Source organism: Nyctibius grandis, chromosome 20, assembly GCF_013368605.1.
Source record: "Nyctibius grandis isolate bNycGra1 chromosome 20, bNycGra1.pri, whole genome shotgun sequence".
Taxonomy (NCBI): domain Eukaryota; kingdom Metazoa; phylum Chordata; class Aves; order Nyctibiiformes; family Nyctibiidae; genus Nyctibius; species Nyctibius grandis.
Window position 1 is genome coordinate 4,484,165 of NC_090677.1, and position 27,454 is coordinate 4,511,618.

Here is a 27,454-nt window from a genome sequence, read left to right on the forward strand (position 1 = left end):
ACCAAAAAACTAAAATGAAAGAAGGCTGGATTCATTCTTTCAGAGATTCATAGTTCTATTGTGTTGAACATGTGGGATTCTGATTCTTAGCCTTTAATTAATTAATTTGTACACCGCTCAGATTGTTTTGTGATATGCCCACATCCTGGGCGCTTGCTCCAGATGTTACTGCTAGAACATTCATGTTCTAGCATCACACTTTGAAGAGAAAAGGCTGACTTTGGAAATGCTTTTTTGTTAAAGAGAAAAGTACTAAAATTAAAAAGCTTTTCTCCTGTAGAAAACACGTGCCCCCAGTAAACTACTGTAGGGACTGAGAAGAAGGGCTGAACACTACCCTGATCTATAAAGGCTTCCCCACCCAAGTAATCAATTTCCCTTTGACTTCCTGGCATAAATAAAACAAGGAATGCTTTACCCACCCATGCATCTGGACACAGGAAAAGGCCAAAACTTGATGTCTTAAGGTGCTCAAAAAAGGCTGCTCCCCAGATTTCACAGCCTCATCACTTTGAGCAACAACAGAGGACAGAAACCCTAAAAACCATTAAAAAGACTTTAGCGTTGCTGACCATGTACCCAGCACACCTCATTTCTTCCAAGATACACTGTAGTATTTGTGTCCTAACCAGAACAATAAGCACTGCCTATTTTAGACAAGAAAGTGAGAAGCTGTGCAGATTCTGGAGGAACAGGACAGGACTGAGTGCTAATGAAGGAGATCCCAATTTCATTTACCTCGCCAGAGTACTGCTTTTAGCAATCTTTTCAATCTAGTATGTGTCTGGCCCATTCTAGATCACTGCTTTAGCAAGAGATGGGATCAGGACTGAACTCTCAAGCGCTGCTTCATACAACAGGGTATACCATCAGTACAGGGGGCTTAGAGAAGCAGTTTCAGGAAGAACACTTTTTTCCAGATGACCTTACTATTGGAAATAATAATAAAAATAAATCTTGACTATATCTCTGTAGTTAAATCTGTAATAAAAACTCCAGTTTCATTCAGAGGGTCCAAAAATTACGGAAGGCAAAAATCTCTCCCTCTTAGTGAGTACAGGGATAAAAAAAAAAAATAACAATGGGACAGACAGTTGGAGGGACACCAAGGACACATGGGTATTTTGTTGGGCCAGTTTTGCACTTCTGGTCAGGTGAGGTTTCACAGTCTGTGCTGAGATGAAGATGCAGGCATGCCCTGCAGCTGTGGTGAGGTCCTCAATTTGAACGGTGAGAGAGCAGCGCCCCACAGCCTGCTTTCAGATGGAGCACCCAGGCTTCTGGCATAAACCAACATGTGGAAGTTCTGGGTGATTCTGGGACCTGGCCCAGAAATACTCTTTTATAAATAATAAATAGCCTAGGAGGTTAAACCTGGTTTGGCAGTATGCCAGGCACAACGCAGCCAAGTCCAAACTGAATAAAACTCTAACACAGCTTAGGCCAAGAAATGAATCAGTATGGTTCTCTGTAGAGAAGAGAGGCTGGCCAGCACTGTTCTTGGAAATCTATGTACAGACATATTTTTTGAGACCCTCTACCACGCCCATGACTTGAGTGAGTTTTGGCCTTAAATTTGGGACCACTGAGGGAGAACATAGAGAAGACTTTGTACTGGTGTTAGATCAAAAGCATCCTTGCGTTTACGCTAGGCTCCAGTGCTGTGATCCCAATCTGTTACAGCTTTGTACTACCTTTTGTCCTGGCACAAGGCTCTTGGAGGACAAGATAGTGAAACCATCCCCAGGTCCATCTTCAGATGTTGAATTTGAAGCTCCTTCTTTTTCATTGTCCTTTTGCTTGTTCTATTTGGGGGGAGAAAAAAAGCAAGAACTCTCAGAGGAAAAAAAAAACCAACATTTACCATTATCCATGGTAATGGATGGATTTAATCAGTTACTGCAAATCTCATCTTCTTGGATCAATATATTACTCACAGCTTTTTAATCCCCAAAGATTATGTAACAACAGAAGTTTTCACTGTTTATATAATGTGAAAACATCACTGGTTCATCTGAGGCATTACATACGTTTGCAGTCACATTAAGAGTCGGGGCACCCACACCCATCTGTAGTTTTACTAACAATTAAGGTTGTATTTATGGGTGGCTGTGTGCTAGCTTATTTTTGCTGCTAACAGAGCAGAGCTCATACTAAATCAAACTAAGTAACCTAGTAACCCAGTCAAATGCTCCAATCTGAAGCAAAAAACAAGTTTATGATCTGAAAAAAAATTGTCTCAGCTAATAAATCATAAGTCTGAATCCATATTGACAGGAGTGAGCCACCACACCTCCCTACAAGCAGTCAGCTTGACAAAATGAAATAACTAATAGCTGAAGTTTGACTGCAAAATCCCCTTTGTGGGACATACTCCTTCATGCAGCCTGGCACCAGCAGCAGCAAACCTGTTCCTACCAGGGCTGCAGGAGCACCTCCTCACATCTCTCAATATTTGTTTTAAGGTATGTCAAGAAGCTAACTCTTCCAAACAAGTCCCAGGCTCTGCATGTGCACAATTCAAAGTAAGGTGGTAGGTGAGATCAATACACAGAGGCATCCTATTAAGCATCCCATTAAGCAACTCTGTTTTCTTTTAAACATTGTTTCTACATATCCTCAGCTATGGAAACGTATTAAAGCTTAGAGGTCTCCAGAAAGGTGTGCTTAACACAAGTTTAGAAAGCTTAGGTCAAAGCTTAATATCGTTTAATCCTACCCAATCAAAAATTTAGCAGTGTTTTAAGATGCATGCTCTGGAACGACAAACCAAGAGCACTGATCTGGGTTACTGTTTTACCAAATTAAACCATTTTGGATGGTAACAGAGGATGGGCAACCGTAAGGGAAGGTGCAGTGGTCAAGTTCCGATTCCTTTATTCTTCTCGCAACTCTTTTAAAAACCATTAACAACAGCACACCTAAGAACACATGAAACAAAGAGCTTGTCAAGATGACATTTATATACCATGTCAGGACAAGTTCTCTGGACAGTGAAAAATCTTTAACAGCAACCCAGTAACTGTACAAGACTGAAGGCGTGACATCTCAAGTATAAAATGTTTTAAAATACAGCTTCCTTTATTTTAAAAGCTAGAGTTCACTGCCACACAGTTAATGTGGAGATAAAGAGATTCTACACAGTTACCAAGAAAGTATTGCCAAGGGTGACATGGAAATCTGAAAAGTTTCCTTCAAAGCTTTAAAGGTTTTTGTTACGAAAACTCATTTAAAAAAATACTGCGTTTGCCTTTATTTGTGAAGTTTAGAGAAAAACAAAATCCCGGTGTGTCTATCATCAACTCCTACCTCCCATTTCCAGTTGTTACAAACAAACAACGCAGAAGCACTAATAAACTTAGTTGGTTTTGATCCTCTCCCACACCTCTGGAATCCCGTAGCTGCCTCACACTTACCTTTTTGGGTGTCCGGGCCTTGGTAGACTTTGCCTTCTTCCCACTCTTTTTGTTCACCATGGATTTCCTTCCCTTCTTCTCAGGAGTAGGTGAAAGGATGGTGTCTGATTTGCCTTTGGCACCCCGTTTCTTGGCTAGAAGCTCTGGCTGAATTCTGGGCAGGACACCTCCACTTGCAATAGTCACACCTTTTAGCAACTGCAAGGAGAAGCAGTGTAAAGAAGCACATTACAGATTCTCATAGTCTGCACTCAAGCTATTTTTGGTGACTATATCACACATATGCAAGTACAGTCCACACTTCCCAAAGCATTGCATCTCGTGCTTTATCATGAAAAAAAAACAAACCAAAAACTATGAGGGAGAAAAATCCACAATAAGAAGAAACCTGGCAGGTCACAGCAAGGTCAGCCAGCACAGTCTGAAGAACCCTGTTACTGTACAGGTCAGTCACGTCTCTCTTCCAGTGCTGGTCTTCCTGCATACCTGTCCTTGGTGACTCACGAGCAGCAAGTGAGGGGAAGAGGAGACAAGTGCCTGCAGGCTACTTAAAAAAATGATTGCACCACAGGCCTGCTCGCAGACAGACTGGTTGTAGATCCCTTTGGCAGGGAAAGAGATTCAGTGAAAGCAATCGTGAGCCCCAAGAACCTGCTTTGCGGACGTGAACAACAGGAATGGGCTGTGATATTAGATGGAGGACAAAACCTGGCTAATTCCTAATGGACAACAGTAGATCTAGTCCCCAGTTCACAGGTCAGTGACCAGTGCCACAGAGCAGGGAATGGGCTGGTAGTGTTCGCATGCTTTTCCCTCTCTCCTGGCCTGTTTTGACTTTCCAGTCCCCTTGACTGGAAACAGAGCTAGATGATGTCATGGGCACCACATTTTCACCATTGAAAGCAGCCAAATTAAGTGCAGGAATCTTTCAAAGTGTGAATGATGTCATCCATCTTCACGTGGGGCCAACCAAGAGATCCTCTGATGCTGACTGAACCTTTCCAGCACCCCTGAATGCTGCAATTCACAGTGCATACCGTGATCTCTCTTCTCACTCAACAAGTTTAGCAGAAGTGATCCCGCAAGCGATCCTTAGAGTCAGAGAACTGCAAACCACAGTCTGGATGCTAATGGGACCTGGGCATATGGAGGGGAAAGGCAGTCCTAGAGGCAGCAATAGCAGAGTGTGAGCCAGAACCCTACTCAAGATGGGCCTCATAGACAGTTTAATAGAAAACACACATTTCTACAGCTTTTGGGAAAAGGTCTTCCATATGGCACATTTTCTTTAAGTATTAGATGTCCCTGAGGAAAAAATTAAGCATCAAGTTTACCCACTTCAACAGGACTCTCAGGCTACGAAAGAAGCAAAATTTATATCCAGCTAATTTAAGATGAGATATCTCAGAAACTTCTTTTTTATTTGCTTTCATTCAAGTGGGCACAATCTTGTCTTCTTCTGCTCTAATAATTGTGTTCTCATTCATGTGTCAGACTAAACTGTTTCTAACCTTCTGTGGTAGCAGCTCCATTCATGCCACAGCATGTAACTCTCACACTGAAATGCACACGGGTACCTGATTCAGTTCCTCATCATTTGCAACTGCCAGCAGGATGTGTCTGGGGGCAATTCTTCCTTTCTTGTTGTCTCGTGCTGCATTTCCCGCTAATTCTAGAATTTCAGCTGTAAACACATTGAGATAAACATGAGTAACAGAAAGGCTACAGAAAGGCTACAGAAAGGCAGAAACCGAACAACACTCAATGTATTTGTAAATTTACGTAAAATAATTTGTCCTTCCTAATTCCCTAAAGGATAGTTAGCAGAAAATATGCTAAGCTCCGTTCACACAACTTCTTTTACAAGTCCCAAGTCAGAATTCTCTTTCAAAAAACCAAGAAACACCCTACAAAAACATATATCAGCAGTTCAAAGTACAGCAGTAACCCTGTAACAACAAAACAGTAAAGCATGCAATGAAATCCCAAACCTAGCACCGACAGTTCTGACACAACAGCAAGGATTCTCAGGACCAGGTAAGACAAAGACTGAGGTGCATTTGAAGAAACACTTTGAAAGCCAACAAACTAGCCAGGCGATGCTGCAATTCTGCATTAAAGGGCATTGAAAATCTGTGAGAAGCTTCATTTCAGAATAAGATATGACAGGTTTGACTTAGAGGCAAGCAGAGACAACGTAAGAGCTTCAACGCATGAGCTATGGGTAGAAAATTCCTTCTACATCTCCGGGAACAGGAGGTCACTCCAAAAGTAGGTTTTCTGTGATTCTGTGATTCTGTGATTCTAAATTTGCAATAACATTTATACTGTGACTAAAGTCACTGAGCTTTTTCTAATAGTTATAGAGGAAACACAGACACGTCTTTGGGTTTACATAAACTGTAGCAATCAGTATAACTCATTGACTTACACAGTTCAGCCTCCACTCACAAGTTACTCCTCATGTAAGTACTCTACTGAAACACTGAGAAGGAAGGAGAAGGGAATGTTTTGCTCCAAATAATCGTAAAAATCATATTCACACCTTGTTCAATTTTAAAAGTATCCAGTGTCCCTGCCTTCTGGTTTTTGTTTTTGCATTTACATCTGTCAGTACTAGGGGTAAGAAAGTTACAGCCCATCAGTGTCCTGTTAATGATATCTTACTCCTTTTTATCACCTCAATCAAGAACTGTAACGATTATAAAAAGAACTTTCATGAAAAATCTAGTGGAAATCTACATAATACCCTCTGGCCAAAATCCAAAGGATTTCAACAAGAGGTTTAGCTCTGAGTTCGTGGGAAAAATACAAGCTTTCAATTTCACTCAGAATAACAAAAGTGCCTACTTGTCATCCAGTTTTCACTACTATACAGCATACAAACTTAACTGAACATTGCAGATGTAAAAGCCATTGTTTAGGATTATGTGCATATTCACAGTGAATTGTTTAAGAAACAGCCAATGTCTTGTTGAAAATTTTCACAATTATTCATGCAAAATTTTCAAGAACCGTTATCAAAGTTGCAAAGACAAGCACTTAAATTTGAGGAAATATTAGAACCGTGGTTGTGATAACTAGGCCACTGCCATGAGGAAAAAGCAGCGTGCGATCCAACAATCAGAAACAGCATCACACCACAAATACACACTGGACCTACATTAAAAGCTAGGGCAGCAACCTCGGCTCTGGCATTTCCAAACTTGGGAGTGTTTGGACCCTAAGGAAGGAGACGGAAAAGAGATCCTGCATAATCCAGTGATAGTCACCCCAATGGGGGCTGCAGGGCTGGAAGTCTCAGACCCAACCCCCAGACCTCTGCCAGTGGAGCTAATGCAGCAGCAGACAGCAGGAACAGATCGCCACCCATTGTGCAGACCAGCATAAAGCAAGAAAAGAAACTCAGACTTCTCCAGTGGGTTTTGCAGATTGGTGCTGATAGCAGAGGAAGATTGCATCAGGGGAAAAAAAAAAAGCAACATATACTTACCTGCATGGTAACCGAAGTTCTTTCAGATGCGCCAACAACAGGCACATCCTGCTACCTGTGTGCTCACCCCACTCCCCAAGGTTCTGGGTCCTTTGGCCAGCAGCATCCTGATGGTGCCCTCAAATGTCCTCTGCCTAATGTTAAGAGCAAAAAATGCAGAACACTCAAATGCCAGCCCTCTACCACAGGACACCGGGAAGAAGGGAATCCAAGGCAGAGATGATGTGTGGCAGACTGTGGACTATGCATATAACTTACCAAAGGACACCAATTATTTGCATAGGTAAATAATTGCCTTACCTCCTTCTAACGACTGTCTATATGCATATTTTTCTAATGCTGGAGGCAAGGACTCAGTCTTAAGAATTTAAAATGGCACTTGCAAAATGCAACATCAAATCTGGAGGCGTCAGTTATCACATCCTCTGCTGGTAAGAACAGACCCCTAAAGAAACTGCTTTACATTTCAAGTAGAAACATCTCGACAGCTGAGGTTACCTAAACTCTCAGGAGACTAGTCTGAGAATATAGGTCCTGTAATGAAGTCCTACACTATAACAAGCTCTCTTGAAACCAGGCATCTTGATATTCTCAAACATAAGTTGGTTTTACTTTATGTCCTCTCAGCAGCAGACGTTAAGAATTAAAGTGAAATCTGCAATAATCTTGCTTCCCTCAAGATTCAAAATCCACACAACATGCCTCCAACGCTGGAAGCGTAACTTCAAATTCGGACATCTTCAGCACAAGGTGGCTAAAAGCTCATTTATGCACTCCACAGTTCACCTTAGCCTCAGATAGACATCGAACGTATGTCAACAGAGTAATGCTTAGATCTGTCCACTGACTCTGCACAACACCCAGTCTTATTAACAGAGCCTTTTGTCCTGTTTGATAAGCACTCGGGACCAGGGAAGAACATAACTGTCTTCCAGCTGACACAAGTGGCAGCCAAGCTATGACCTGAACGGGATTACATCTTCTCATCCTGTGACATACAAGAAAAAGAGGTTTCTTTAGCTGATGGATCAACAGATTTGGAGTGTCTGGGAACTAAAAGCATCATAGCCAGGCCAAAGCTATTTGTTCAGCTGAGCTCAGCCTGCTTTTGTGAAGTGCTCAGCTGAACTGATAAGAAAGATACACGAGAGCTACGTATAGCAGAATCGGAAAGATTTCAGACAGGTTATCTTGTTTTCCACTTCCCCTTTAGGATAAGTTTTGACAGTTGCTGTTACACTACCATGTACAAGTCTACCCAATAATACCTTTGCTCTGAAAAGACGTATCAGATGATGGAGCCCTTGATCCTCCATTTGCAAGTGGAAAAGTATCTGCTCGATTTGTCTCTTGATGGCAGATGAATGAAACAGAGAGGAGTATGCCAGCTGATGTCCTTTGAAGGAGGAGGTATTTGCTGGTGGTGTGTTCTGCCCTAATTTAGAAAAGATGGCTTTCCATTGACATCTTCTGTCAGTTCCTCCGGCCCGCACACCATTCACATGTCTTCTGCTTCCTAAGCCTACATTTTGGGAAGGTGCATTATGGGACACGTGCAGTTGATGTTTGATATAGACGATGATGACTGTAGTCAGCCCCGTGCACACTCAGAGCATAGCCTGGCACGCGTTTGTTGCAAAGTCTCTAAATCCAATGGGACCGAGGCCAATTTTTCATGGAGTTTTAACCCTGAAGCCAGTGGAGCCCAGCACTGTTCCAGTAAACATAACCTTCTGGAAAGGAATTAAGCTGCAGTTTTGCAATATGATTGTCAAGCCTAAGACACAAAACAGCATAGAGAGATTATGAAAAAAAAGCCTTAGAACACTGATGAGATCTTCTTCACATTAGCTAATCAGTTGAGGTAAAAGTACCTCTTCTTGAGATAGATTGCGGTGACTGCTGGCATTTTAGCAATGGGGTTGATGATAAGCCAAAGCGCAGATTCGGCATTGATAATGGCTGTGGGGTGCAGCCACAGTCAGTCTTGCATACAAAGGGAAAAAATGGGGACCTAGTAGCTCGTGACATGGAACACATATCAAAGCCAAAAGGCAGTCTGAACCACGTGGCAACTGGCAATAAGGATGCTCAGGACGTATATGCACCGTCCAGATGATGCTAGTCAAGAGGCTCGGTGCTCCAGGGCAACACAAATATAGGCCATCAACAGACCACATGCACAGCTGATCACTCACAGGAGAATCGCTGGTCCATGTAGGCCCTGGATGAATGCAATCAGACAGCTCTGGTCCCGTTTGACCTCTCCAGCCTCATCCACCTTGCCCCTGTCCCAGCCATGACTAGCTTTCCCAGCTCAATGGCCCATTTTCCTTTCCTCCACAACCCACATCTGAGACTTCTATCTCAGTTGCCTTTCCTGGACAGTCTCTGTTTCCCCAATCTACTCTTCCCAGTTGTAGTAACACTCAGGCTCAATATTCCTTTCTAGGCTCTTCATTGGCAGCACTCTCTCCATCCAATCCTTGGCTTATGCCCTGTTTTTCCAACTTACTCTCCAGCTTCCTGGCAGACTTTCTGGACACCCCTTCCCATTTATTTGCCCACTGGTCACCAGTTCAGCTCTCCCCACTAGCCAGATGCATCCCTAGCTCTGTCTCTAACATCAACGTTACTCTCCCATAACCATCGTCTCCCCAAAATGTTATGATCTGTTCCCAGTCTCCTTCTCTAACCAATGTGGAACCTGTTCCCAGTCTCCCAGACTGCTCATCCAGTTAACTCCAGCCTGCCCTTCCCACCTCACCAACAGTAAGTAGGATTAGCCCCTCCTTCAACTCCTATTCAGGTACTTCCTGCCTTCAGTCTCAGACCTCTTGCCACCCACCTCGTGCAGCTTTTGCTGGTTCTGCCTTCACATAAGAGCTTCCTCTCTGCGCTGCCTGGTACTGCTGAGACCACAGAAAGCCCACTCCCTGCTCTCAGTGCTGTGACCAGGAGCAGCAGGGGACAGCAGTGAGAGGGAAAGTCCTTCTGAGAACCTATAGCCACGGGCTGAAGCGTACTCAGCCACTGCGTGGAGTTGCCTGTGCGCAGTCCTGTCCCAGGTCAGAGCTGAGAGGCTGGGGCATGCTCCATCACTCATGGGGATGATGCATAGGCAGTCTGGGCAGCACTGGGAGCTGAGAGAGGCTGGAACATGCTCAGTGAGGCCCAAGTCTTCAGAGATTTTAGCTGTTAAAATCAATGAAGTCTCTGCTGAGCATGAGCAACCTGTGATTTTTCAAAGTTACAGCTTGGCCAAACAGAGCAGATCTCTCCGAGATGGCAGAGACCACCCTTCTCCTTTCATAAATCAACAAGTCTCTGTCCAAACACAGAGAAGCACCCAGGTGTTTAGATAAGTTCTCATGAATGTTTTAACTTAACAAAAAAACACAGTTCAACTTAATTCTGTGAAACTGTTTAAGAACCATAGTCCCTTACTCCCACCCTCCCAGATTTAGCCTGAAGCAGTTCCCCTGTACGCAGGCTTTCACCCTGAGTAGCCACCATTTCATAGTTGCAAGTCCATGAGAGAAAACTGGAATTTGTAATACGAAGTATCAGATAATGTTAAGAAATGTTACCAGTTTGATATATAATACCCTGACAACACCCTTGGAAAACCACATCTTATTTCTAAAGGCTTCCCAAAACTAAAGACTATATTCCCACATATACATTAGGAATAACTAGATGAGCTGGGTCAGATGTTGCAACACTGTTTTTCAATTGAACTATCCACCTTTCTAATCTTTTCAAACAAAACTCTGGACAGGGCACAGAAACTTTGGGTTGGAAAGACCACTATCCACTAGCCATAGGTGTTTGCTCAGAAACATTACTCTGTTCTATACAGGGTTGGGGCGTGAGGGGGTTCTCTCTCTCTGCTGAACCAAGCAGCTTAAAATAACATTCTCTTACAATTTATGTGGGCCCCCAGCCTACACATCTAGCAATTGTCTTGCCCAGTTGACTTCACGTTCTTTTTTTTCTAGAACAAAGTGTAGGCCCACACATAATCTGCCTTTACCATATTAATGATTTAAATTAAACTGCACTTACTAGCCAGAAGCAGAGCCAACATATACACTGTTCCAGTTCAGCTCATAGGTAAACAGTGCTGCGTTGTATGTTATAAAAAGATGATCATAACTCAGTCTGCACTACCAAAGGGCTGCACATACCAGATGTGCTGCTGACAATTTATTACTACACCTTGTAATAATTGCCACAGCTCAGAACAAGCATCTCCAAATGTTTAGCCTAGGAACAACTTTGAATGGTATGGATCCCTGTGGAGTGGGAAAGCAAAAAAGAAAGTATTCCTCCCCAGACTGAAAGACAGCAGAGTCATTATAAAAGATGTTATTCAGTTATAAAAGTTAGTGCAATTTCCAAAAGCCATGTAATATGGTTTTCATCTTGCAACACCCAGACATCCAGAAGTCTGCATATGACTTCTAAGTGATTCACAATCGACGATAAAGTAAAGCAAACACACTTTGCTATAGAGAAAAGCAAAGTCTGTGCTGCAGACAGCTAAACAAGCTCTGCAAGTCACACACTCCCCCAGTACAGCACAACTGCACCAGCTCCACTGGGAGAGGTATTTCTGCAGTTACAAGACCAGTTACAAGACTTCATTTTTAATGTACGAAGCTGGATTGTGCAAATATGAGTATACGTATGTTCTTAATGAAGTGAAAGATCTTCTCCAAAAATCACTCAGAGAACTGATCTTTCTCTATGATGAAATGATCTTAACACAAACATGTTTGTTCTTACACAGTAAAAAAATAAAATCAAATCAAACAAGTGGGAGAGATGCTCACCATCTTGGATTTTGATTCTGCTTTTCAGTGGTGTTTTGTTTTATTTTAAACCCAGCTCCTTTTCTGGACTTATCTCTTGAAGGAGCTGGGGGTGAACAAAAATGCAAGCTTAAACATTTTGTTTGCATTTTTTTCCACATAAGCAATACTTTTGCACTCCAACTCCAGAAGTAGACTCAGAAAATAAATCAATTCTCATCCTGCAATTAATCAGCACAAATGGGGAAGTTTTTGTAACATGCTATTAGGCATCATTAGAAATTTCATTTATTAATAGCGAAATTATCATTATTCCAGATTTTCTCCACACCTTTGAAATGAAATAGTGCTGTTGTTGTCTGGTAGTGAGAACAGGCTTTCATGTGCAAAAAAGAGAGCAATGTTTGCATAAAGACTGGCATGTTGTTACATGGACAACCAGGCTCCACGCAAGCTTCCTCCATGCCACTTTGGCAATAAACTAGGCTCCTGAAACACAACCCACTCAACTAATTCCATCCAGGCTTGTGACTCCTCACAGATTCTCTAATGCACCTCAGTCTTGATCTGTAACACTTAAGTAACCTGAACCAGAATCCTCTCTCCACCAGGCTCTGTAACAATTTGCTAAGGTGCTATTTTCCACAATTAAATAAGAAACCGAAATTGATACGATCGTAGGACAGTTTGAAATATCACAATACATCACTGTATATTGTATCACCATGTGACACCTGCCCCTTCCTCTGAGGTCAGTTTCAAAAAGGAAGGGAAAAGAAAACTCAGGGTATGTGGGAAGACTTAAACCCTGACACAATTTCTTCATATACTTAGGCAAGCCAAAAGGATCTTTAAAACACAAATGCACGTATTTCCTAACACCTTGACTCTGTTCTGCAAGAAGAAATGCAGCCAGCGAAACAGTTTGTTCACTTAAAAAGCACAACAGATGTACAAAGTGGGTTTGCTTTTTTTCCTCCTGTTATTCACACCCAGGTGTATCAAAAGCCTAATTCATATCAGTTTTCTCTTGGACAGAAACTACCTAGATGTGACTTCTCACTCTGCAAAGCAATAAAAAATAATCCTTCCAGCTAGTGACCAAGCATGGTGCCTCTAAAGGAGAAAATTTCCACCCTCAGCCTCCTGAGGAAGCAAATTAATCTCCTTAGCATTTTCAGCAAATTTCAACAAACCCTGCACTTGTAGAGCCTGATTTTCAGAAGTGCTGAACACGTTCATATCCCATCCCACAGATATCCCTGGCTTCTGTGTGTGACCAGCACTTCCCGGGTCAGGTTCTTGGTTTACCTGCTAGGTACTCGATGACGGCTGCCATGTAAACTGGTGCTCCAACACCTATCCGGTACTTGTACGTTCCTTTCTTTAAGTAGCGCATCATCCTCCCCACAGGGAAAATAACGCCCGCCCTGCTTGAGCGTGAGAGCTTGGACATTTTCTTCTTCCCACTTCGGCCCGACATCTTGCAGCTTTGTGCTTTTCAATTTGCTGGTGATTCTTTTCCCCTTCCTCCAATCCAAAAGCTGCAAGAGAAAAGAAACGGGATTGGTGTTCAGCACGTGAGAAACATCTTTATACATTACCTTGTTCTTCCAGAAGAAAAAAATCCAAACTCATTCTCAATACCTGTTAAAGCTGAGGCATTATCCATTAAAAACTGGATAACTGGAACATTTGCTATAGTTTTTTTTTTTTACTGCACTGTCAGTGTAGCAATATCACAGAACAAGTGGTTTGGAGAACATTAAAAAAAAAAATCAAATGTACATCAAAAGTATCTTTAAAAAAAAAACAAAAACAAACCACAAATCACACCAAGGCATGGAAATCTTCCATGCTGATTGTTAAGTTTGGCAAGTTCTAAACAGCTGAGAAGAACTGACATAATGGACAGCATTAAACAAGCTGAAAAGCAGATACTGGTGCCACCTACAAGTAGAGGAAGCCATACTGCTCGCACAGAAGATAAAACCTACCTACAAACACACTGCTCCTTCACAGGTCTTTTATACAGGGAATTTCACATGCATGGCTGAAGAGCAGCAGCAGGCAAGCAGCTTTGCTTCAAGCACCTCCCCTCCCGCAGCTCTGGCCTCAGGAACCGAGCCCCAGGGGCCAGCTCACAGGCTTCACCGCTTTCATCATTTTCCCCAGATCACCACCCCAGCAGCTCCTGGGAGCCCCAGATGCCTTCCTCCACAGAGCTAAGGGGAGGTCTTTAATCTCTCATCTTAAAAGGACTGGGTTTTCTGCCCATCAAGCTCCCTGAAGATGTGTTTTTTCCCTGCATTAAGAGCCCATCATCTAGTCTATACATAGGAGCAAAGAAAACAAATCTCATTTTCTCCTTGTTTCTCTGGCAAAAGTGAGATTGCAGGTGAACAGACAAAGCCTGGAGTCAGCCACTCCACTAAGTGTGCACGTGGTTGTAGCTACACCCCTAGTTCTCACTCTTAATAACGGGCCAGTTTTAACTCCATTCCCCAAAATTGTTCTTAACTCCATTTTGATACTGCCCTGACGGCCTAACTGTGATCCTGGTTACAACACAACAGATCCAGATTCACTCCTCTGAGCTAAACAAAGAGCATGTCTGCCACGGAGGGTATTTCTGTCGATGAAGGCACAGCTACTTCATTCCCAGTATTGACTCACCTCAATGAAACAAGGAAACAGAAGAAGGGAGGGAATTTGAAAAAATATTATGATGACTTTAGGTGATACTGTTAAATTTTATCACAATCTGCATTTTAAATAGCCTTCCAAAAAAAAAAAAAATCGTTTGACACCACTGCAAGCCCTTGGGAACAATCAACATTCATCCAAGGAGGGCACAGAAATCTGCATTTCATTCTTACCCTGCTTATTCCAAAGCAAGTGCGTACACAAAGAGGGTCACCTGTCCCATACGAAGCCAGACATTCACAGAAACCAGCTCATCTGTAACAGCCAAATTCAAGGGCGGGTTTCTACGACAACCTAACTTGAACACTGGTTTCACTTACGATATCAAGGAAATAAAATCACCACGGGGGTTTGCAGGGATCTGTAAAACCCTGGCATGTCCTTGTCTATCAGCCAGATAATTTTTTCTTTCTGCATGCAATATTATTATGTGGGCACAGTAACAAAAGTTGGGAACAATTAAACCAGGAAACCTATTGGACACGGACACCTCAAAAGTGATGCTGCTCATCATCCCACTCCGAGTTCCCTGCAAACTGCCTGCCTGGAACCACGAGTGGTGGGAAAAGAGCTCATAAACTGCCACTTGCAAAGGCAACAGCCACTTCACAGAATCACAGAATCAGTCAGGTTGGAAGAGCCCTCTGGGATCATCGAGTCCAACCATTGCCCTGACACCACCATGTCAACTAGACCATGGCACTAAGTGCCATGTCCAGGCTTTTCTTAAACCCCTCCAGAGATGGTGACACCACCACCTCCCTGGGCAGCCCCTTCCAATGGCTAATGACCCTTGCTGAGAAGAAATGCTTCCTAATGTCCAACCTGAACCTCCCCTGGCAAAGCTTGAGGCTGTGTCCTCTTGTCCTATTGCTAGTTGCCTAGGAGAAGAGGCCGACTCCCACTTCACTACAACCTCCCTTGAGGTAGTTGTAGACTGCAATAAGGTCACCTCTGAGCCTCCTCTTCTCCAGGCTAAACACCCCCAGCTCCCTCAGCCGTTCCTCATAGGTCAGACCCTCCAGACCCTTCACCAGCTTAAAACATACAAAAACATACACCACTTCAAACATACAAGTGGAAAACATCCTCAAGCAATCCATTAATTGCATTGATGCAGGAGTAACCAGTCCTGTAGGACAGGGAACAATCGCTAGGGAGCAGCTCCAGGGACTAGGACCAGCAGGTTACAGTGGGGGGAAAAGGAAAGAGCTGTTGTGAAAAGGCAAACCTTGAGTCAAGGTGTGTAAGCAAGCGGACAGCCAGCGCTGAGCTGAGGAGCTGTGTCCAACGGCAGATATCGCACCTCAGGCACGCGCAGCAATGAGAATCCAGAGGAGGGTGGTACGAGTGATCGGATGTCTGACACAAACTAAAAGGGATGGCGAGAAGAAGCAGGGAGACATGATAACAGTCTTTAGTGACATAAAAGGCTGCTTTGAAGGCGAAGGGAGTAAGTGTTCCCTACAAAAGTGACAGGAAAAGAGCAGGACCTTTACGAAAGCTGTGTAGCAGGGAGGAGAGCGGAGGACTGGACTTGGTCAGATGGGGAGGTGGCAGAATCTTCCCACCAGGACAACTTTAAAATGGTTAGAGAATATATGTCGGAAATGGCACGGGCAGTGTTAGATCTGCCTTGGGACACGAGGCTGGATGAGGCGATCTCTCGAGGTGCCTTCCTCCAGCCCTCTTGCTCGATGAAATCCCCAATTTGTGACAAACCCTTTATAAACTTTCAATTTCATATTATGCCACCGATTAACCTTTATAAAGTTCAGTTTGTGATAACTGACATTCAAATTAATGAAGAGACGTAGGCTGGGAATTAGGTTTCTAGCCATCAGAGGAGTGAACTTCTGGAACAGCCTTCTCATATGAGTAATATGAGCAACAATAACTCATTTTAAGGTGGAACTTAATAAATGTATGCACTAGGCTACAATCTGATCCCTGCAATACCGGCACGACAGTTTCATCACCCAAGAGCTCAGTCCTGCACTGAAATCCCTACAGAGAGCCATGCTGGAGGAGTGCGATACAAACAACTGCCTATCAAAATCATATTAAGCTAATCTCTCCTGTATTTCCTACCGTAGTAGCACATCCCAGCTGCGTGTAAACCAATGAAAAAAAAGCAAACACCATGAGGTTGCATCCACAGAAGATACCGTGGTTGCACTTGATCTCTCTGATAGAAAATCAAAACATATTTGTATAACTAAGCACACTGCTCTAGGGCATGCTGTTGCATTACATAAATTTCTGTCTAATTAATCACTTCTGGCTCATTCTTCTGTTGCCTCACTGAGCTTTCCACCTCTGTCTCTACCCCTGTATTTTTCCCTTCTATCTCACAGCAAGTCTCAGTCATTTTTTCCCCTGCTGCCGAGGCGACCTTTGGAATCCCAAAACATCTTTCTAAATACACTGCAGGTAACAGATCAGGTATGTTTGCAGGATTTTGTGAGAGCCTAAATACAAAAGAGGTTTCAAAACTCTGCCAACGCTGTCTCTCTCTCTCTCTTCTTTGCAACTGACACGGACCAGGGTATACTGGGGAGTGACATATACAACAGTATGTTCTTGTCTCATCTTGAATCCTTCGGGAGGCAATTTTTGGTAGGAAGCCAAGCTATGGCATAGTCACATCTACTAGACTACACCTCCTGTGGACCTGGACGGAGAAATGCGGTACGCTGGGGTTGCCAACTATCTACGCTAGGCACCTGGGAGGGGGGACACTAAGGGAATGGTTCACAGGCTCAGGGGACTGTCAGTCCTTGGGATCTCGAAGCTCTCTCGCACAGAAGAGCTACACCTGGTCTGCAGCAAGGCCCCAGGGGTTCAGGACCTGCTGGCTCATTCCTCCCACAGGCAGGGACTTGGTTTACCTTGAAGGAGGCACATCAGCTCAGCCCCAACACCGTTCCGTGATGCACTCATCTGAACTGCTCCAAAGCTGCAAACAGCTGAAGAGCTACAAGTTGAGCACTGTTGTCCTAACCGGTCTCTTCAGATGATACAGCTAAGCATCCAGGGCTTAGCAGTTGAAAAGGACTTGAGTCTACCCACACTAGCTCCCTCACTGCCAGCTGATTCATCGTCTCTACGTTTGCCCTTATAAACTACAGTCTCCACAAAAAACCACAGCCGTGTCACTTACGTGAAGTCCGTCCTCACTGAGTTAGAAGAATTGCATCTATATCTGGCTACCACGACATCATGAGGCTTGGGCAATTTAAAGCAATTAACGTTTCCAATCCTTTAATTGGTCACGGCACACTCCTACTCTGCCATGACTCCAACATCCCTGTGTTGCTATGGGGGATTTAGTAGCTACCAGATCTCCCAGAGCTCTCTACAATACGATGAAAATAGGGTATACTTTTGCCAGCTGGGCCTTCCTCTGCGAATTACATCTCCTTCAGAGCCCAAAACAGCCACCAATATTTTCCTTCTGCCTGCTGGAAAAAGAGCTCTACCTCCTTGACACTTTCAGGAAGGTCCTTCCACTGCAGATGCTACCATCCTGTTTTCTTCCACCACGGTTATCCACAGAGAGTGATGACTGCTGCGCAAGGACACTGAAACAACACACCGCCCTGGGACATTCCTCTCACCATTGTGCAATTTGCATCCCACACCACATCCCAATGGATCAAGGTTTACCAAAGCAACCTTAAAACCACTTTCCAGTCCTTCCCACACAGATGCTCAGAAGAACAAAATCTCATAATCATCTTTAGGCTGTAAGGACACATATAGTTTTTAGAAAAGTAAGAACAACCTGCAGACACAGAAACAGACTGCGACCTCCGTGTCAGCCTGGGCTTGAAAAGCTAGCCAGAAAGTAGCTTCAGAGATTAACATGTCAAGATCTGGCAAGAAAGCATGGATGCACATCAGAAAGTTCAGTGTGGTACAAAATGCCTAAGATACATCAAATCTAATTTTTTCTCTAAGAAAAAAATCACAGAAAATAGTAAGAGAAAAGAAAGCTTAGTCTGCACAACACAGCACCAAAACTGTTGCAACACTGGTGGAGAAAAGTAAATTCTGGCTGTTCCTCTTCACATGCCAGCTCACACACACAAGACAGAGGCAAGCTGAGATGATAGCTACACCAAATACAAAACACACACTAGCAACTAGTTATCACTAAATATATGAGCAATGATTAGGTAAATTCCCAGTCAGATTAAAACAGCTGGCATCGCATCTTATTATTCTGGATTTTACAGGTGGCTACATCATGTGGCAGACTAAAATTTAGCACAGCGTGGCAAGTGCCCTCCCTCAGACAACTGGAGGTTCAGCAGTGGACACTACACTGGGCACAGCTGGATGCTGACCTCTGTGGCCTGGCTCACAGAACTAACACCCGAGCCTTAGCAAGGCATTGTGCTGTACCGGTTTCTACCGAATTTATCCGCCGATCACGCCTCGGACACCATTTCCAGATGGTTCACACGTGCTTGGTGTCTAGTCTTGACTTCCAAATATTGAGAAAACTTGAAGTCAGCAGGCAAAGACTGAACTAGAGGACACACAGGACTATCAACACAGAACCACAGAATCAGCTAGGTTGGAAGAGACCTCTGGGATCACCAACACACCTGCGCTTTCCTCGTCTCCAGCTTGGATCATCAACACACCTGCGCTTTCCTCGTCTCCAGCTTAAGATCTATTTGAACAGGTAGGAGTTGAGAAGCAATCTAAAGACATTATCTAGGGGTCAAATTAGACGGCGCACTGTGAAAATAACAACCACCACTTGTTAAACAACTCGGAAGACATAAAGCAGAAGCTTGTTACCTGAATAAATCAGTAAGGCAACAACCATAGCGCTATTCAGTGGGCAAGCAGTACATCTCCTGGACTCAACCTGCTCCAAACTGTGTGAGTTTGGGATTCCTACTGAAAGGAGGGTCACGGGCACACCGAAGCCAGAAAAACCCGGGGCTCCCTGCAGACACAGCTTCCCCTCCCGGCCTGCAGCGGCTGACCCCCGCGGCACAGCACGGCTCGCAGGCTGAGGGGACAGGCCTCGGCATTGGCTCAGTCTTCTTTTGACCTTGCTGAGAGCTGCCGAGCTCGCGGGGGCCCACCCGGCCACCGCCAGGGCCCCGGAGCCACCTCGGGGCCAGGCAGCCCAGCGCCGGCCCTCAGCGGCCCCGCTCCGCCCACTCCCCTCGAGAGCAGCGGGAGCGCGGCCCGAGGTCGGCGGGCACCGCCCCGCCCCGCCCCGCCCGCTGATTGGCCAACGCGCCGGCCCCCCAGTCTGAGCGCGGGGCGGCCGCAGCGGAGCCCGGGCTAGGAGGGAGCGCGCTGATTGGCCGGGAGCCGGTGAGCGACGGGAAAGGGGCGGGGAATAGAAGGGGGAGGGTGAGCGGCGGCGCCGCGTGCGCGCCCCGTCGCCGGCCGCGCACGCGCCCTGAGGCGCGGCGGCGGGGGGCGGAGTGGCCGTCGGCTTTCCCGCGCAAACGCTTCCCCCCCCCCCCCCCCCCCACACCCCCCTCCCCTCAGCGGGCTCCCGCCGCCACGGAGGCTTCGCCCGCTGCCTGCGAGGGGCGGCGGCCGCCGAACGCGCCCCCGGAACGGGAAGCGCTGCGGGGCGAAGGGGGCGGGAGGCAGCGACCGATGAGCCGCGGGCAGCCCCCAGGGAGGCCTCGCGCCCCCCCCCCCCCCCGCCTGCGCCCCCCGGGGCCGGCCCCGCGCGCGCCGCCGCCTCGCGCCCCAACCGTCGCCCGCGGCGGTTCCTCCCCACAGCCGCGCCGCCCCCCCCCCCCCCGCCCTCACACGCCCCCTTCCCCTCACGGCGGCCGGCCGCTGCCCCCGCCCCGGCCACGGCCGGTCCCTCCCGGGCGGCTGCGGAGAAAGGCGGCAGCAGCAGCAGCGGCGGGAGGAGGAGGAGGTGGGTCGGGCGGCCGGGAGAGGGAAGGAGAGGAGCGGGCCTCGCCGCGGCCCCGGAGCCCCCCGCGCCGCCGCTCCCCTCACCTGCCGGCGCCCGCCGCCGCCTCCTTCTTCTCTTCCCTTACTCTTTTTTTCTTTTTTTTTCTCCCTTTCTTTCTCTCCTCTCCCTGCCCCCCTCTCCTCCCCCCCTTCCCCTTTCGGCTCCCCCACCCCCCGCCCGCACCCTCGCTCCGCCTCAGCCGCCGGCTCTCTTCCCGTATTGTATGTTTCAATGGCGATGGCGGCGGCTCCTCGTGAGGGGGGGGGGGGGCAGGGGTTTCCTCCCGCTCCGCATACCGCCTCTAGGAGGAGTCACTGCAGCCCGGGCCTGCAGCGGCCCCCCTCTCGCTGCCGCCCTCCCCGACATCGCGCCGCTCCTCCTTGCCCGGGCCCCAGGGCTGCTGCTGCCGCCTTCCCGCAGGCGCCCCCTCCCCGCCTCTTCCATCACTCCCCCCACGCTCAGAAGAGAAAGGGCTCCCCTGGCCCCAGTCCCTGCGAGCTGCTGGGCTTGCGTTAGTCGGGAGCATAAAGGAAGCAAGCCCGGCTTCACATCCTTTCCCTGGTCGCAGGATGAAGGAGTGTGGAGCCGTAGAGGTTTCGAGGCAGTCCCAGCTTGGGGGATGCTCCAGGATAGGTTTTGAGGTGTCCTCCGCCCACCCTGCCCGGTTTTTGTTAGGAAGGGAGCCGCCCATCCCTACATCCCTCAGGCAAGGTGACCTGTGCGCCTTAGTACGGTGCATCTAATCCAAATGTTCCAGCATCCCCAAACTGGCTCATAACGGCCCTAACAAAGAGTACTGGCAGCTCTTTGTGTCTTGTTGCATTGGAGCGTTTAAGGCATTTGCAAGCTCTTCAACTCAGCCAGGAGGGCTGCAAACTTAACTTGCTTTCTAAATGAAAGCTGAGGCAGTTTTGTTTTTTTTTTTTACCCCCGGAGTTGCACGGATTCAGGAGCTTGAGCTCTAAAATATGCAATAAGTGATTGTGTTACGAGCCTCACAGTATGTTGGCAGCACCAAATACATGATCACAGACTGATGCAAACAGAAGAGTGCAGGGCTACACCTCTCAAGGTATTTTTCCATAAAATTGGGTTTGTATTATCATTCCTGTGTAAACATCTTGCATTATTGCACTGATTTCACTTGAAAGGTGTTTGGAGGCTACTCTAATGCAGTAGGAGATACAGTATTAACCCAGGCTGCTCCAGTTCACGTGCAACATCACTTCAGGAGGGTGGATAAGAACAACAGAACAGAGTGACAAAGAGGCATCCATCCACGCTTTCAGCTTTCCCTTTGTCGCTGTAAAAAAAATCATAAAGATTCACTGGCTTCCCAGCATTTGGTTTTGGCGCTGCCAAAGTAAACCTTTGTGTCCGTAGAGAACTGCATCTGGTAGGGGAAAAAGCGATGAAGTATTCCTTCAGGTTGTATTAATTGTGGACCACGCCACCTCCCAAAGAAAGAGGGCATGAGTTGAGAACCCAGGGTTTTCCCAGCTGTTCTGTGACCCACGGTAAAGCGTTTCACTAGCAACGGCTGTATTTTGACTGGCATTAAAATGGAAATAAAGATACCTTTCCTCTTTTTAAGCAAGGCATTCAATGAGTAAGAGTTCTAACACATTTCTGTGGGTTAATGCTTTGGAGTCTATTCTCTTTCCCATTTCTTTTTGAAAGCAAGGTCAAAATTCTTTGAAACCATAGAAGAAAAACTCATGTGTATGAGTTGTTTGAATTATTTTACATGTAAGGGGAGGTCTGACTTCGATCTTCCCTGTTGAGACTTTGAACTTAGCAAAGGAAAAAGATACCTGTAGAATTGTTAAGTGTATTGAACCCTATTGGGAGGGTAGGAGGAATATGAAGAAGATTTTCAAGTACTAAGCATAAAAATGAAAGACAATGTAAAACCCATGTGAAAAAGGAGGAAAAATGTTTACATTTTTCTATTTCCAGATACAAATAATTGCAGCCAATAATCCTAGCAACGATGCATGTGGTACCTAGCTTTGTAATTAAAAATAATTTGAGATGAGACAAAATAAGCAGCACAAGTTTTTGAAGACATTCCCTGTTTGTTACAGATTAACATCCAATAGTTGCTGTGTGATAACAACACAAACACGTAGGAGGTCTTTAAAGAAAATAATATTATGTCTTCTGTGCAAGACAAACTTTCAACGTTAGGACAACTCATTCTGTTTACAAAAACATTTTTCTGTAAACAACATTCTTACATTCAGGCATATTTGCAGCTTTAACTTTGTGTTTGTCACATCCACCACCTAAGTATGTGCCATGATGAAATAAACTGATGTACGGGTGGGGCTCCTCTTCACATCTGCCTTTCATAGCATGATGTGGTCATCAAGTGTCACAGTCTCAGAAGAGGCTTACCACTTTCAGCGAGTGTGGGGCTGCAGCCTCCTCATACAGCTTTTGTGTTCCCTGAAATAAAAATCTAACTCCCTCAACTTCTTCTTTATCACCCGCACCAGCTTGCTGTCAGGTTTCACATCATCAGTAAGAACAGTACATCCCAGAAGCAGTCACATCCCTGAGCAACATACTGTGCTACAGGCAGTAGAGCAGGTATGAGAGAAGGGATCTCCTATTTTGCCACTGATTTCTACTATTGCTTATGTTATTCCTGTGGGTATTGCAGCCTGGGAGGAGTTTTTGTGTTTGGGGAAGCAGCACCAGCATGGAGAAAACGCAGATGCTCAGCTACCCTTGCAAAGGGCAAAGAATTGCCATCAGCCCACAAACCGTAATACAGCCTCCCTGCAGGGGGAGGCTGAAGGAAGCAGGAGTGCTGGAGAAGTGTGAGAGAGGAGGAGGTCAAAGGCCTTCATAATGTGCCACTGTTTTTAATTTTTTTTTTTCCCCAAGTCAGTCATAGATGTCTGAATTTTAATACCAATTTTCCTGCCTTTGTGGCTTTTAATTGTCCCACTATAAAGTAAATTTCACCTCTTTCTTTCTCCAGTGGATACAGCTTATCCTTAACCTAAATGTTAACACCATTATATGTATGGTTTATGTTGCTTCAAGAACTTCTGGAAGATTCTGAGTTGCTTTGCAACACAAGAATAAACAATTTTTGAGTAAAACAGATCAGAGCAAGGCAGCATTTGAACAGAGAGTAACCACGTATGAATTGTTCTGCAGTAACTGCACTTTAGGAACTGCCTGCAACGGAAAAGCGATAAGCAGTAGGTCACCTAACCCACGTGGTGAGGAATTGGCAGGGTGGATATCTTCACAAATTCTGTAGTGTGGAAGATGACTGAAAGTCCGAGATTTTTTGATCACAATAGCTGTACGTTCTGGCCATTTAGAGCTAGTTGTTCAGGGAAGAGTTGTTGCTAACTAGCATTCTTCAAGACAAAAATTTGCAGTGCTGGATTAAGAGAGAGCCTTCCCCAATCAGCAGGCACAGAGTCTGCCCTCACTAGGTTGTGCAAAGACCATCTGCCAGTTGACTTCCGAGTGCAAATACAATCTGTTACTTTGTCAAAATGAACAACATATCCATTGACAGAGCATTCACAGCCTGCTGACTGCCTAATTCTCCAGCTACTGGAAAAACAGCCTGTTTATGGCACTCTCACTTTTGGGTGGAAGCTGTTATATCTCAAACATTGTAATGAATATTTCATAGCTTCAGAACCAAGAGATATGGCTTTACTCTCGCTTAGGCTGGCAGGCATCCAGGGTCGTCCTGGCAGTACAGGAACGTCAAGTGCTCCGAAAGCTCTGTCTTGTGGGCATACATAATCCAGGAATTTTATCAAATCAGTGTAAATGTTGTCATGTCATTAGGATAACCTAATACGATCAAAGCTGATGTGAGTATATATTATGGCAGCAGATAACAGATGTGATAACCAAGTTCTGCAAATATGCTATTTCTGTAGTGACTTTTTCCCCCTCTTTGAGCCATTTTTTAACCCCTCCTCTGCCCTTCTTACAGGGTTATTATGCTAGTAGGTTGTGTGCTGTGAGCTTTTCTTCTTAAAGCAACGAGAAAAGCTAAATCCTAACTTTTTGGAGAAGTCTCCTACAGTAGTATTTTTAAAATTAGATCATCCCACATACTTCAGAATTAAACGTTTTTGTCTGTGTCAGATTTTGACGTGGTGTTTAAGGTAGGCTAATGGTTAGGATGTCTTCAAAAGTCACAGATTAGCTAATACATAAGCAAGGAGGAGAGAGGTCTTTCCTGCCCAGGCACCAACTGATTATAAAAGTTAAATGCTGCTTATTAGCTTAAAAAAAATTAAGAATGTTTTCATCCATGTTATTTAAAAGAAGTGTTTTAATCGTTATTACTTATCCTTAAACACGTCAATGCAGACTGCAGAGATCATTGTCTTGGCTCAATTATTTCTTAGTCATATAAGTAAAAATACTAATTTAATATTTGAATAGTCATGGTTATTCACAATCATCTTTTTTTTTTTGTCAAATATTTAAGAATATGTCTTTCAGAATTAGGGGAAAAAAAGAATAAGGGAACAAAAACTAGAAAATAACATTGTGCTCAGTTGAGGAATATGCTGTAGGATTCCTCTCCACAGCTCAGAAATAGGTATGGTATAGGGAAAGCAGTGTGGTGATCACACGTATGGAACGGCTTCTCTGAAGAATTGAACAGGTTAGGACTTCTCGCTAAGAAATCTCAGGGGCACTACGAGAAAGGACACAGCTGATTCTCTCAGCTTGTTGCCCTGTGCTTCCAAAGGAATGCAATTTTGATATTAACCAGTAAAAAACTGTTTTGGTTTCTGAGTTTAAGGAAAGCTGGATGGATAAAGTGAGAAATTTGTGAGTGCTGCATTTGGCCACAGATCGGTACGATAAACAAGCACTGCCAATCCAAGAGGAAGAAAAGCCTCCATCTCTGTAACGCACGTGAATTTCTTGAAGCAAACATTTTGCAAGTCACTCAGGTACAGATCATTCCAGATCTCTACTGCAGGATGCTTTCTTAGCAAACTGGCATCTTGTGTATAAAACTAGATCATGTTTCCCAGTTCTCACAGTTTTGCAAAGGGATTTTTTGTCATTATGTCTGATCAGTTTGCCCTGTGCTGGTAAAGATGTTTGTCCCTTTGCAGTTACACTCTTTGGTATAGTTTGCAGCTGTGACGATACACATTTCCTTTCACTTCTGGTGACATTTACAAGTCTTCCTGGATGGGACCATTAAGCTCCAAGTTCTTTTCAGAGAAACTTCACAGGACAGGACAGCACTGCTTGTTTGTCTGCTTTCATAATTGTTCCTCAGTTTGATTTAAAACAGTCAAATAATTAGAATAACTGACTGTTTTTTCCTGCTAACTACAGAGCCCTCAGAGGGGGAGACAAAAAATAACTCAAACTGTGACCTATAGATAAAAGAAGATGGATTGAAATAAGCCTTTGGGTCTCATGTTTGTCTGAGACAGTACGCAGCAAACCCCCAAACCATTTATTCATTGCACAAGCGCAAAATGTTACTGCTCTCCTGAGGTATAACGATATAAATCCAGGAGCCATCATTTTTATAAAGCAAAAGTGACCTTAAAGCCTGAAGGAATTATAGAAGTCGTACATTTCAAACACATTCTCCTTTCCAAGTTGGAGCATCCAAACACGTTCATTTTTCTATATAACTTAATGCATCAGTCACTGTTGAACATGCAGATCCTTGAGGATTTTGCCTCGTGATCCAAGGCTCATTATCTCTCTACCCAGAGGAGGTCAGGAGCGAGGCACTTACTTTTGCTGCCTGGGAACTCAAGAGCTGAAGGTTTTTCAGCAAATCACTTTTGTGTCAAGGAATCACCGCTGTGTCAGTGCATACATTCCCTTTGGGCTAAGACAGAAACAAACCCAGGTGTATGGGAGAGAAGGAGTAAACAGCAGTCTCTGAGCAGAGAGGGGAGGGAGAGATGGATGTTCCTGGAGCTGCCTGTTTCCCCCCTTAGGCTGCAAAAGGAGCCGAGGGAAACCTTGCAGATGTAGATGTCTAATTTTCAGATATCTAAAGGTAGGCGAGAGGAACATATCGCTGTGGGGTACAGTGCAATCATCGAATAGCTGTCATGGCATTCAAAGCCAAAGGCACCTTCCCTCTTATCACCATGCCTTGCCAAAACCAAGTCAGCAGGACAGATTCTGCTTTCCAAAGGCTCAGTCATCTGATTTGTTGTGGTTCCCCCCGCCACCTCCAGATTAGCAGGGATTCCTTGAAACAGAGCAAACATTTTCCTTTAGAGAGGGTCCCTTAGCAAATAGCTGCCAACTCTTGGATTTTGAGATAGATCTACACCTTGTTACTGATTCTCTTAATTCTGAGAAAAGTAAGACAATACATAAAGCTGATAACCATGATCATTTCAGTCTCTACTTTCCTCTGGGCTTGGCTCTGTCCCCTCTGTCTGCACTCGCTCTCTCAGTTCCACAATCCATGTAGCTTTGTGTTTTATGGTTGATTAATTGCATGTCTTAAGAGCTCCAGAAAGGCTGGTCAGGCAGTGGGAGGTTCAGGCTGTCTTTCTCCCATGCAGATTCCCCGGTGTCCAGCAACACAGCTCAGCTGAGGTTGCTGCCTTTCCCTTAGCACAGGCACTAAGCAGGTCTCTGTCCTCTATCCAGCCACCTATTTTCATAGAGATGGTCGTAACAGTAGCTTTGAGACTTCTGTCCCTCTGCCAAACGGGTTGAAATTTGCCACCTAGTTCCATAGTTACTGGGGCTGACTGGCAAACAGCAGAGGGCATGATTGCCTTAGGATACTAACCTAAAAACCATCCCCAAATGGAAAGACGATGTGTAAGTGAATTTACTGTTTATTATTTGCGTGAGCTGTGATTTACAAAAGACAGAAACTACGTGTAAGTAAACAGGTGTTTTTATAAAAGGGAGAAGAAAGTATGTACATCGCACGTAACAAATGCAAATTGTACTGGAATACGTATGGCACACAAATTCAAATAGAAACCTCGCTAAAACATTGACACAAAGGAGTAAAACTCAACACAAGGCACAGGGGATTCATCAGACTCCTCTTGGAAAA

The 27,454-nt window shown here is 45.0% G+C and overlaps 1 protein-coding gene across 2 annotated transcripts in view; it reads right to left on the minus strand.

The window, feature by feature from the left end:
* MACROH2A2 (macroH2A.2 histone) overlaps window positions 1-20,513 on the minus strand; it is a 28,392-nt gene extending 7,879 nt beyond the window's left edge. The window contains exons 1-5 of one of the 2 annotated variants that reach the window (XM_068416547.1): window positions 20,430-20,513; window positions 13,038-13,270; window positions 4,994-5,100; window positions 3,417-3,614; window positions 1,695-1,805 (exon numbers count right to left, since the gene is read on the minus strand). In XM_068416547.1, coding sequence (XP_068272648.1) covers window positions 1,695-1,805; window positions 3,417-3,614; window positions 4,994-5,100; window positions 13,038-13,209 — 588 coding nt within the window. In that variant the 5' untranslated portion in view covers window positions 13,210-13,270; window positions 20,430-20,513. Of the gene's footprint in view, window positions 1-1,694; window positions 1,806-3,416; window positions 3,615-4,993; window positions 5,101-13,037; window positions 13,271-19,247; window positions 19,607-20,429 lie in introns of those variants that run through there. The other variant, XM_068416546.1, reaches the window with a different exon arrangement.
* Window positions 20,514-27,454: the final 6,941 nt, after the last annotated feature.